Source organism: Otolemur garnettii, unplaced genomic scaffold (genome assembly GCF_000181295.1).
Source record: "Otolemur garnettii isolate 467f Iridium unplaced genomic scaffold, OtoGar3 scaffold00002, whole genome shotgun sequence".
In the NCBI taxonomy this organism is placed as follows: Eukaryota; Metazoa; Chordata; class Mammalia; order Primates; family Galagidae; genus Otolemur; species Otolemur garnettii.
This window is the reverse complement of record NW_003852397.1, coordinates 55,114,785-55,126,377: the sequence shown is the minus strand read 5'-3', so window position 1 is coordinate 55,126,377 and position 11,593 is coordinate 55,114,785. Positions and strand designations below refer to the sequence as shown.

Below are 11,593 nucleotides of genomic sequence, written 5' to 3'. Positions count from 1 at the left end.
CCCCAGTCTGTGAATTGTGTCCTTCCCTACTGTCCCACCAGCAGTCCCTTTGTAGTTTGTGTTGATTTTTGGTCATTTGTGGGTAGGAGGAGACACCAGGTCTCTGCTGTGACTTTTTTTTTTTTTTTAGGACAGTCTCACTTTGTTGCCCTCAGCAGAGTGCTGTGGTGTTACAACTCACAGCAACATCATACTTCTGGGCTTACGCGATTCTCTTGCCTCAGCCTCCCTAGTAGCTGGGACTACAGGTGCCCGTCACAACGCTTGGCTATTTTTTGTTACTATTGCAGTTATCATTGTTGTTAATCAGGCCTGGGCCAAGTTTGAACCCCTCAGCCTTGGTGTATGTGCCCAGCGCCCTAACCCCTGAGCTATGGGTGCCATGCCTCTGCTGTGACTTTTTAAATACTGCTGAAGGCCAAGCACTCACATTGTCAAGTCAGGTGTCCTCTGAAGGAACCCCCATTCACATATTTTCACTTTTCCTATGCTTTGGTCTTTTGTGTAGCTTTTTTCTAAAGCACCAAGACCTATTTTCCAAGGGCGTCCAATCTTTTTTATTTCTCTACCACACACTGGAGGAAGAAAAAAAGTTGTCTTGGGCCACACATAAAATATACAGCACTAACAAAAGCTGATTAGCAAAACATACTGTTGTACATAATTTTTTTGATATGCAGTACAACAAGCCCAAAAAGTCCTCACAAAATCAGCATGCATTCTGCAGGACACAGGTTGAACATCCCTCTACATTTATATAATAAATTAGAGCATCCTTACCAATCTCTAATTTCTGCCAAGTGCCCTGCGGATTCCCAGTATGCCAGGAACGTTTCTCCAGAGAAATCTTTAGAGGAGGGGTCCTTGTCTGGTTGCAGGTAGCACAATGGTCGCCTAGAGGATAGGGAATTTGGGGGATCAAGCTGTAGCCACAGAATCCACTCCCTACACTGGCAAGCAGGTGCCTTGATCTTTCTATCAAGATGCCTTGCTAGCCCCAGCTAGGGCTAGGACTTCTCTCAGAACTTCCATGAGCCCTGCACTCCACTCTGGCACAGGGTAGCTGGGAATGGAGAATAGCTCACTGTCTGGCCACAAGGGCACAGGCTCAAATCAGAAGCCTGAATACATCCCTTTCTGTCTAGGGACCATACTTTCCTACCAGTAACACTTGAGGGCTGCCTGCTTCTCACTCAGTTACTCTTCTGTTCCATAATCCACGTGACAGGTATCTAACTCATTGCCAAGGGGACAAGCCCAACTTCCAGACACGTTACCCTTGGCTAGCCCATTTGGAGTGAGAATGAGTTGCCAACAGGAGTTTCCAGAGAAATTCAGCATTTTCTTTTTGAAGTTTGGCCAATGAGACACCATGCCTACATGACAACAACTGGTAAAGTGGAGCAGGGGCCCTTCTCTGGACTGAAGATCCGCTCTGCTTAGCCCAAGTCCTGCTACTTCTGATTTATTCCAGTGAGAAGTCCATAGGGGCTGGCACTGTCCCCATTTCACTTGTCTATGCCTCCTGCCTCACCCCAGAGTTCAGGATCTACAATCTCAGCAGAAATAGAAGGTGTACAAGAGGCAGAGAACACAGAGGAACAGCATGGATGGGGGAGTGTGTGTCTTGTGGGTGCTGTGGGGAAGACTGAATAATGGTCCCCCTGAAGATAACTGTTTACCCTATGATGTGAATGTTACCTTACATGGCAAGGGATTAGATTTGCAGATGAAATTGAAGTTACTAATCAGGTGACTTTCAAATAAATGAAGAGACTATCTCAGGTTATCTGGGTCGGCCCAGTGCAATGATAAGGTCCTTAAATGTGGAAGTGAGGCAGGAGAACTGGCACCAGAAAAATGCAGCATGAAAAAGGCTTGAATGTTCTCAGCTGGCTTTGAAGATACAGGGGTCTTTGAGCCAAGGACCCCAGCAGCCTCTGAATGCTGAGAAAGGAGAGGAAGTGTTCTACCATGGAGTCTCCAGACAGGAACACAGCCCTGTCAACCCATAGTTTTAGTCTAGTGAACCCCATTTTAGACTTCTGATCACCAGAACCAAAGGAGGTAATAAACTTATTCTGTTTTAAGCCACTAGGTATGCTAGTTTGTCCCAATAGCCAGAGGAGACAAACAGGGTGTGCCTTTGTCAGGTTGGAGGGTGTGGGGGGAGGGGGCAGGAGACCTCCAGGGAGGAGGGAAAAAACCTTTACTCTCCTCACAGAGACTTGCATTCCAGACCAGAATCGGCTGTACCAACCTCCCCAGCAGGGGTCCCCACTGTGCCCTCCCACCCCCAGCACCACCTGAACACCCACAGTGGCCTAACTGTCTGAAGGCCCCAGCACACTCACTCCCTCTTCTGACCCCTTGGTCTCCTGCCAGGTGAACAGGCCCAGCCCATGGGTTCTCAGTGAACAAAAGCAGAAACTAAGGCGTGGAAGGGTGTAGCCAGGAGTAGCCCTCCTCCTAAGGGCAGAACATGGCCAGCTACCTCACCTGACAACTTGTGTTTCCTGGGAGGGCAGCCTGCTCCTTCCACAGATTCCCCACTGCCAAACAGGCACAGATCCTCTCCACATCTGTGCTGAGAATGTGGAACCACAGTTGTCAGGTATCGTCAAAATTGTCACCTTCCACACTCTCCCTGTTCCTCCTCCCTGGATTTAGGACCACAAGCCAAAGCCAGTACTCACCTGACCACAGTCCAGACTCAGCCAGACCTTGGAAGTAGAACCCTTGGGTTCCATTGGTGTCACAATGGTCCAGGGAGGTCCTTGGGCTAGACTAGGAGTGGTGAGGGGCAGTATTCTACTCCACAGACACAACTGGCCACAGCCCCCAGGGATAGATTGGGCAAAGCAGGCTGGGAAACTGCCAGATGAGCCAGCCCCATGTGTCTGTGAACACTGTTCCCTGTGCCCAGAGCACCCACCCTCTACTACAGGGACACATTCCCAGCCTTCTAGACATCTCTCAGTTGTCAGCTATCCTCTGAGCCTTCCTGACCCCATAGCTGGAAGTGGCTGTCCCGGCCCACATCCCTGTGCTCTATCTCTCTGTGACACTCCCCCACCAGCCTGGTCAGAGCTTCCTGTGTCTGGCCCATCTCCCCCGTAAGCCAGAGGCCTCTCTTGCCAGCTTATGGGACCAGGGCTCTAGTCTCTGTGCCTGGGGGCAAGGGGTGGTACAGTGGGGTGGGGGAATCAGCTCAGGGCCTGGAATAAGCAAGAACTGAGGGGTGACTGGCAGCCCTGGCTAGAAAAGGGAAAGCCTTGTACCTCTGAGGGAAGCTTCCCCTGCTGAAGCCCGCCAGCTTCACCCCTGCTTCCTGGGGCTATAACAACAAAGAGCTCTTTTCTTCTTGCCCCGTCCAGGGTGTCACCCAGAGAAGCTCTAGCGAGAACAAGGAAGAACCACAGGGAGGCTGGACCCAGGTCTGCCTGACACCTGGTCAGCAGATGCAACATGTGCTCAAGACAGCAGCAAAACTGGGGTACTGCTACGGTCTGAATGTTTGTCCCCACAAGAACTCACTGATACTTAATCCCCAGAGGCCTTTCAGGGGTGGTTGTGCCCTGTGACTACATTATGAGGGCCCCAGGCCTCATCCTTGTGAATGGTTGAATGGGTCCTGAGTTAATGAGTTTTCATGGGAGTAGATGTGGTGGCTTTATGAGAACAGGAGAAGAGATGGAAGCGAACATGCTCAGCCCCCTTGCTCTGCAGAAAGAAAAAAAATTCCTTTACTTTTTTGTTCTTAACTTTTCAAAATTTTCCTATTTATTTAGAGACAGAGACTCACTCAATCAGCCAGGCTAGAGTGCAGTGGTGTGGTCCAGAGCTCACTGCAACCACCAACTCTTCCTCAGCCACCTGAGGAGCTGGGACTACAGGCATATGTCAATGTGCCTGGCTAATTATACTATTGTTTATAGAGATAGAGTCTCACTATATTGCCCAGGCTGGTCTCCAACTCCTAGTTTCAAGTGATCCTCCCACCTGGCACTTCTAAACTGCTAAGAATACAGGTATGAGGCTATGCACCCAGCCAAATTCATTTCTTTATAAATTACTCAGTTTCAGATATTCTGATATAAGCAACAGATAACACAAGCACTAAAACACTTAGATAATATTGAACAAATTTACTATATTTGAAAAAAAACATCAAAGTATGAATCATGGGGAACACTACTTATAGCTAATTTGTAGTTTACAATAGGTTTAGTATTCACTTACATGAGGGTAGAGCATTTCAGTAAGGTGACCAGATTTTTAACATTGGTAAAGCAGGACACCATTGACCAGGTGTGGGGAGGTAGAAGGGGGTGGTTCTTAATTAAAAATTTGGTCTGTATGGAGCAACAAAAATTTTCATAGAATACAAAAATAGTATTGTAATTTTTTTTTAATTTCAACATAATTACAATTTACAAATATAATACATTAAAAAATTATGTATAGTATTATTTTATTCTTTGGCATATTTCTCATTTGAGTGAATATTTTTTAGTAGATTGGCTGTCATTGTTTAAAAGGTCATGAAATTTTTCAGAAGAATTTGTTAAATTATATTTCACACATAAAATGGCTTTCAAAGTCTCAACACTTAATTGTGATTTTTCTGATGTCCACACTTTATTTACCATAGAAAAAAACGCATTCAGTCGCGCATTAGTTCCTGGGAAGGACAGCACGTATCCCACAATTTTTAGTGCATTATTGTATGGAACATGGTTTGTTTCAAAATGATGAAATATTTCTAACCATTTGTTCTCTATTGTGATTTTTGCTGATGCCCAAGATTTAGCCTTTTCCTTATCAATATTTTTTTTAATAATGATACCTCGTAAGTCGTAAGTGTCACTTTCAAGGCCGGCACTCTAGACTTTTTGCTGCCACTATAAAATATAAATAATACTGTTTGCTGTCAGTACAATAATACTGTCGGCTAAATTCATGAAAATAAATAAATAAATTTACTTACCTAAATTATTTGAATAGCTGGTTTGTTGACATCACTTATTTACCTAGCACTAGCACGCAGGGGTAAGCAGGCCACTCCCTGGGTTAGGGGAGGAGTTGTAACTTTAAGGGCAGGAAGGGGCTTTCTGAGGCAATTATCTAACATGTTTCGCATTCTTTCCAAAAAATCAGGACTTTTTAAAAATGCTGTGGGACGTGGGACAAATTATTAAAAATTGGGACTATCACACCAAAAGTGGGACGTCTGGTCACCTTACTCAGGCTTCTTGGTGTCTCGGGTATCAGATTCTGTGTCTGACACTAGCACTTGTCTGACATCTTTGGGTTATAGGGTCCTCAGGCACCCTAGAGTTCCCTACACTTAAGTAGAAGCCTGGTGGGGTTACAGGTGGCATAGTGAACAACCAGAAGTCATAATTGAGGCTGATAACTAGGGTGGGAGCACCCATGCTTTGGTCATCTGAGACCTCATAACACAGGCTCCATCTCTGGATTCCTCAGGTAGAGGGAAGCCCAAACAGCACAGATTAAATTTCTGGACTTAACAAAAAAGTGTTCCCTGCAGATATATGTTTATAGAGTTAATGGTCATACTACCTATAAAAATCAATTATCTTTGTTAAATATTATGAAATCATTTTTGTTTCCCTTAATGACAGATTAAGAAGACTAGTAACTATTAGGATCCTTTCACATAACTGGACTGAATGATCCCCATTCACCTAACAGCCAAAGAGCAAAAGCAAGGAGGTAGGCAACCAGGGTCCAGGGAGGCCACCAACTCCAACCTGCAGGGCAAGAGCTCGCCTTGAGGAGTCCCTGGTCATATCCTAGGCACCTGGGAAACTGGAAACTTCTTTGTTACATATAGACAACTGTCATTCCAACTGTCAAGAGCATCTGTGCCTGACACTAATGCTTGGATCATCTGGAGACCTCCAGGAGCTGGAGAAACCCCAGACGGAGCTACAATCTTTCACCTGCAAAGAAACTTGAAGGCAAAGGCAAATTCAGTGCATAGGTTCCCCACTGACTGGCCTGAGGTGGAGGAAATAGAGAAGAGAGGTAGCAGCTCCTAGGTCTTCACAGGCAAAGGTGGCAGCAGAGGTAAGGGACATGCCTGCCTCAGCATCACCATCACCACCACCTCTGTGCAGGACAGTTCCTTTACTGCAGCAGAAGGGAGAGCAAAGGGGAAGGCTAAAGATTCAGGAGAAGGTAGTTTGGGGAGCTGCCATGCAATGGCCTCTCCCATCTCTGAAAGGAAGAGAAGGGATCAGCTAGGAGGTAGGGGGAAGGGAAGGATGCAGAGCAGAGGTTAGAAATAACCAGTGGTCAGAGCTGGACAACAAGCTGACGAGGGCAGCCGGGAGAAATTCTGGGTTAAAGACTCAATTGAGGAATCTGTCATGTAATTTTCTGAAGCAATGACTGGGAGTCTAGGGTGGAAGGAAAGGGAGGGCAGACCACTGGGCTCACTTGCTGCCGTGGGTTTGCTAGTAACTGAAAGGTAAAAGGGGTTCTAGCATAGGGTATTGGCAACAGAGAGGATCACTTTGTCTCAAAAGAAATTAAAATGATAGCCTCTATCCTCTAACCTGGGTAGAGAGGACAGTGAGAGGTAGGGAGAACGTAAAAGGGTCAACAGACTAGACAGCCCATGAGGCTTAAGGATGGTTCTGTGGAAAGAAAGTTTGTGTTTCCCCAGTTCATACAGAAGAGCTTAACCCCAGTGTGGTGGTGTTTGGAGATGGGGTCATTGGGAGTTAATTAGGTCATGGGGGTAGGGCCCTTGGGATGAAATTAATGGCCCTATAAGAAGAGGAGAAGATGCCAGGCATGGTGGCCTGTGCCTATAGTCAGTGAGGACAGTGCCTAAAGAGTGAACAGCTGGCTCAGGAAGTGTGAGGGTATCTGACACTATGGACATGGGACAAAGGGAACACCAGGTGCTCAGGGCACTGGTCTCAGTCTCAGAGGTCCCTTGGTGGGGGGCAGCCATGGGACACGGCAGCCAGGGTGCATCTTCTGGGCAGAAACAAAGGAGACCCAGAACCAAGTCCTGTGTCCAGGTCACAGGCCGGGGTGAGATTATCAAAGAGGCTTCACCTTCTCACTGGCTCTGAGATCCGCTGCTTCCCAGTTTCGGCACCATCAGCCCACTTCCTCACCAACAGCTCATGAGGATAAAGGCGGTGATAATGCTTGCTGTTGATTACTTTATTGCTGCACTGTTGTCCTGCCTGGGTCATCTGCTTCCACTTTTGCCCTCTTCCAACACCTTCGTCAGATAGAGCGAGATCTTTAAAATACAAATCTTATTGGGCCTTCCCCCAGCTTAAAGGAAAAAGAAATTCAGTGCATATTGTTCTCAGAACACAGTCCAAAATTGGACATGTGGTCCTCCAAGACCCACCTGTATTTGGTTCCTCAAACCCCCAGAAATCCTCCCAGCTGCAGCACCTGCCAATACTGCTCATTACCCAATAAGAAAGCAATTTTGGAGCCCTGCCTGCCTTCTCTACACCTGCCCTTAGCAGGGCCCTCTGCCTTATATACTAAACCAGATGCCTTGTTTAAAGCCATCATGTCCTCTCTTCTTCTCTCTGGCTCTTCTCCCAAGGTTCGGGGGCGCCCTATGACAGCTACCGGTAACTGTGGATCTTTGGGCCCAACATACAGGGCAAGTGACATGGGATCTTCCTGGCAGATTGGTGAGTGGGTCAGCAGGTGAGCAAGTGAGGCAGGCATGTCCCCCCAATCTGTGCTGTCCTGTGTTTAATAACACCCTTAGGAGGACAGGCACAGTTTGGCACATGCTGGCCATGGCCTGACCCAGTAGGGCCCCTTCCTGTGGTGTTCCTCAGGGTAGAGTGCAGATCAGGACAGCACCTCTTCTCCTCTGGGGCCCAGGGTCTCAGCTGCTCACCTGCCATCAGCCACTGCTAAAGGACATTTACCCACTAAGCAGAACAAGCTACAAAATGCTTTTAAATATGAAGAGAAATTGCCCACAATCCTAAGGAAAGAAAAGAAAAAGTCTCCAAAGATTGACCCAAAAGCAATAAGTGAATCTTTTTTATTAATGCTTCTGTCCATAAAGTGTGCCTTTCAGTCTCTTCCTGGGAGTGATGGTCATTCCACCTCAAAGGCAACAGATGCGCACTTTATAGAGCAAAAACTGGCTTCACCTTGGAAATGGCCCTTCCCCTGCTTCTACCCAGAGATGTTCGTTTTTGTTTTTGTTTTTTCCTCACAAGTTGCCAGTTTTAGCCCAGGTGACACATTGTGTCAAGAGACTTGTGAGCATTCAGTAAGAGGACTCTATGAATGGGTTTGCTGTGGGAAGCTAAATAGAACTTTGTCCATCACTTGGAAGCTGGGAGCTCTAAGTAGGAAATATTCATGTGAAAGAAAAGAGCTGGGCACTTCCATGCTGGATTGAGGGACCTTGTCCAGCAGCACACACCCCCTTCCCTAGGCCATGTAGGGGAAGGTGAGCAAGTGGAAGGGACACACATTCTGAAAGAAACTTTCTCAAGCTGGGTGCCTGTGGGAAGGGACATGGAAGCTTCTGCCTGATGGGAGGTCAGCTGGGGCAATGAGGCAGTGGTGGGGTAAGCTCTTTTTCCAGCTTTTGGTGCACAAAAATATATGGTGAAGGTTGAGGGGGTGAGGAGAGGGAGGAAGGGACAAGGTCCTGTCTGAGACACTTTGGGGACTGTCGTGCGTGGTGGGTCATGGCAGGTGTGCTGCCTCCATAAGCAAGCTGCTCTTGTCCCCATGTCCTCATGGTTCCTGGCTATGCCTAAGGGATGTTTGGGCTGCTCCCTTCTGCCGATGGTCTAGCTCTTAGAGACCTCAGTCACAAGTATCTGCTGCTCACAAAGGCCAGCCCTGGGCAGGAGGTTCTTCTTGTGGGGTCCGTTTCCTTTTCTTGGGGCATCAACTAGGGGACTTGGAGGGAGCAGAAGCTTGTTACTGGCTGTCCAAGAATTGGTCCCCTGGCAATGTCTCTCATCATCTCTGTCCCAAAGTAGGGAGAAACTGACCCAATGCCAGGAAGACATCTGTGGGGTTGGAGGGTCCTATATTGGCCTGTTAGAAAACATGGACAGTGGCGAGGTGCAGGCCTGGGCATACAGAGAGGGGCGGCCACTATGAGGCCCACATTCTGACTACAGAGCAAGCCAGCAACTCACTGTGGGTGAGGCCTCTGCTCCTTCAATGCTGTCCTTCAGGGCCTGGCCACGTGTCTCTGGCAGCAGGATACAGAGCAAGCCTATCAAAATGGGGAAGCTGCCGATGATGAGCAAGGGCAGGCCCATGTGGTACTCCTCCAGCAGGATCACCAGAGGCATGATGATGCCCCCAATCCGTAAGAAGATGCCCACCAGCCCCATGCCCATCAGCCTGGGAGCCAGGGCAGGCTGAGCACACCTGTTCCCACCTCCAAGCCACACTCTGGCCCAGTTTACTTCCTCGGGAGAGCCAAGACCCATTCCTGAAGGGTCCCCAACTCCCAACGCTGGCATACCAGCATTCATGAAGATGCTGTCATACTCCTACTCCCGGCTGCTTCTCCATCCTCCAGACCTCTCTCTCTGCCTGCTGTACTCCTGCTCACCTGTCAAAGGCTGCACCTCCTGAGCACCATCCCCCTTAGAAGTCCATTCACTCTTAGAAGTCCTGGCAGGGTCAGGGCATGGCCTACTTCTATTATTTGTCCTCCCCCAGCCTGGGGACAACTTGTGAGGTTGGGATGGATTTCTAGCTTCTCTAGGCCTTGCCCAGCACTGTTATCCTGCAGCCAGCCCCCATAGCTGTTTGTGAAAGATGGAGGGGGAAAAAGGGATGGCCACATCTAGAGTCTCCAGAGCAGAGGAAAAGAGACCACACAGGCAGCTCTAAATGGATGACAGTGGGTAAGAGCTCAGCAGAGTACACGTAGGCAACGGTAAAGGCAGCAGCTGTGGCGATCTTCTCCACCACGGCCAGCAGTGACCACCACAGGTGCACCCAGGGGAGAATGCTAGCCAGGCCCCAAATGGTAGGCAGCCCCATCACTTATTCCTACCCCTCAGTCTGCCTACCCAAGCTCCTCACCTTGGAGAAGCCCTTATTCCTGGAAACAGAACAATGCAACTGGTCTAGCCCTGGCAACTGGGGTTGAGGGAGGGGTCAGCGAGCTCTGGTACCTGCTGGGATGAAAATGATGGTGATACACATGAGTCCACCTAGAACCAAAGTCCCCATCTGGCTCCATTTGCGGCCCCACTTCTGCATCATGAAGATGCTGGCATAGCGGGCAGGCACCTCCACTGCTCCAAAAATCAGCTGAGTCAGGTAGATGTCCAGACCAAAGTCTCCCACTTTGAGGCCCAGGCCGAAGTACCCCAGACTGTTCACAAACCTACAAAGTACCCAACGGCCCCTGTCATGGCTGGGGGCTGAGACATCATTGCACCCAGAGGGAAAGGTTACCACAGTCAACAGTCACACAGAGACATGGGCACAGCTAGAGGAGACTGTCCCTAGAAGGAGCAGGCGCACCACTACTCCACTGATCCATGCCAGGAGACTGACAGCTCTTTGCAGCTATCCACAGGGAAGGAATGGGCACTCTAGTGCAGGCTGGGCTCTCACCAGACACAAAAGAGAACTAGGGTCACCTTCCAGACCTGGGTACCCTGAGCAGATCCAGGGCACTCCCTGAAGGTTCTATCTGCTCTGAGACCAGCTGGGAGGAGGATGCAGAGTAAGGCCCTGAGTGAGTCATACCTGGGGACAGGGCTGGGCAAGGGCTGGCCCAGACCTATTCGAAGTACCTGGTTCAGGAGCTCTGGTGAGAGTTTCCGCCTATTGACCAAGGCCGCCTTCTGGATCACTTGTTTAGCCTCCTCTATCCTCCCTCGGGTCAGGAGCCACCTCGCAGATTCTGGCAGAGCCCTGTGGGCCAGGAATAATGATGACCTTGGGGCTGGGAGTCCTGTGGAGCATTCCCACAGTTCTAGTGCAGGCTGAGCCCCACACCCCAGCCCTTACAGGCTCCCTCTTCAGCATGGCCTCTGACCATCCCAGGAGTGTGGGTGCTACCCCCAGCCCAATACAGCACAGCTAAGCTATGCCGGCTTGGTCCTGCCAGCTCCCTGCTCACCAGAAGTAGAAGAAGAGCAGTAGGACAGGGGCCGTGCCTGCAATCTGAAAGAGCCTCCAGTTGCGGACACCATAGGCAAGTCCTGCTAGTGCCATCTGCCCCAAGGCGAAGGCGCACTGGGTCAGGACCACAGCATGGGTCCTCCGTGAGGGCCCCACCCACTCTGTAACTGTGGGAACAGAGGATGAGACTGGGCCAGCCCTGCCCACTCTCTCCCTGTTCCTCCCAAAGCCACCATGTCAGGAGTGGGGCCTTAGGCCCAGCAGAGAAGGCTGTGGTGTGGCTGCTTCAGATGTGGGTGCCTGACTGGGCTGAAGGCTCCAGGCCCAGATACTCACGCAGGGTGACGCTACTGAAGGCAAATCCAGAGACAGCAATAGCCACAGCAAAGCGCAGGGCCATGTAGAGTTCTAACGTGTGCACGAAGGCTGTGGCGAGACCGATGAT

General features: G+C 49.5%; 1 protein-coding gene across 1 annotated transcript in view; it reads right to left on the bottom strand.

Annotated features, from left to right (window-relative positions):
* Positions 1 to 9,191: 9,191 nt before the first annotated feature.
* Positions 9,192 to 11,593, bottom strand: part of LOC100956423 (solute carrier family 22 member 13-like) — a gene marked incomplete at its 3' end in the record, with an annotated part of 14,324 nt that continues 11,922 nt past the window's right edge. The window contains 9 exon segments of the mRNA XM_012804936.2: positions 9,192 to 9,405; positions 9,905 to 9,989; positions 10,054 to 10,074; positions 10,188 to 10,402; positions 10,636 to 10,666; positions 10,669 to 10,729; positions 10,818 to 10,938; positions 11,147 to 11,315; positions 11,485 to 11,593. Coding sequence (XP_012660390.2) covers positions 9,192 to 9,405; positions 9,905 to 9,989; positions 10,054 to 10,074; positions 10,188 to 10,402; positions 10,636 to 10,666; positions 10,669 to 10,729; positions 10,818 to 10,938; positions 11,147 to 11,315; positions 11,485 to 11,593 — 1,026 coding nt within the window.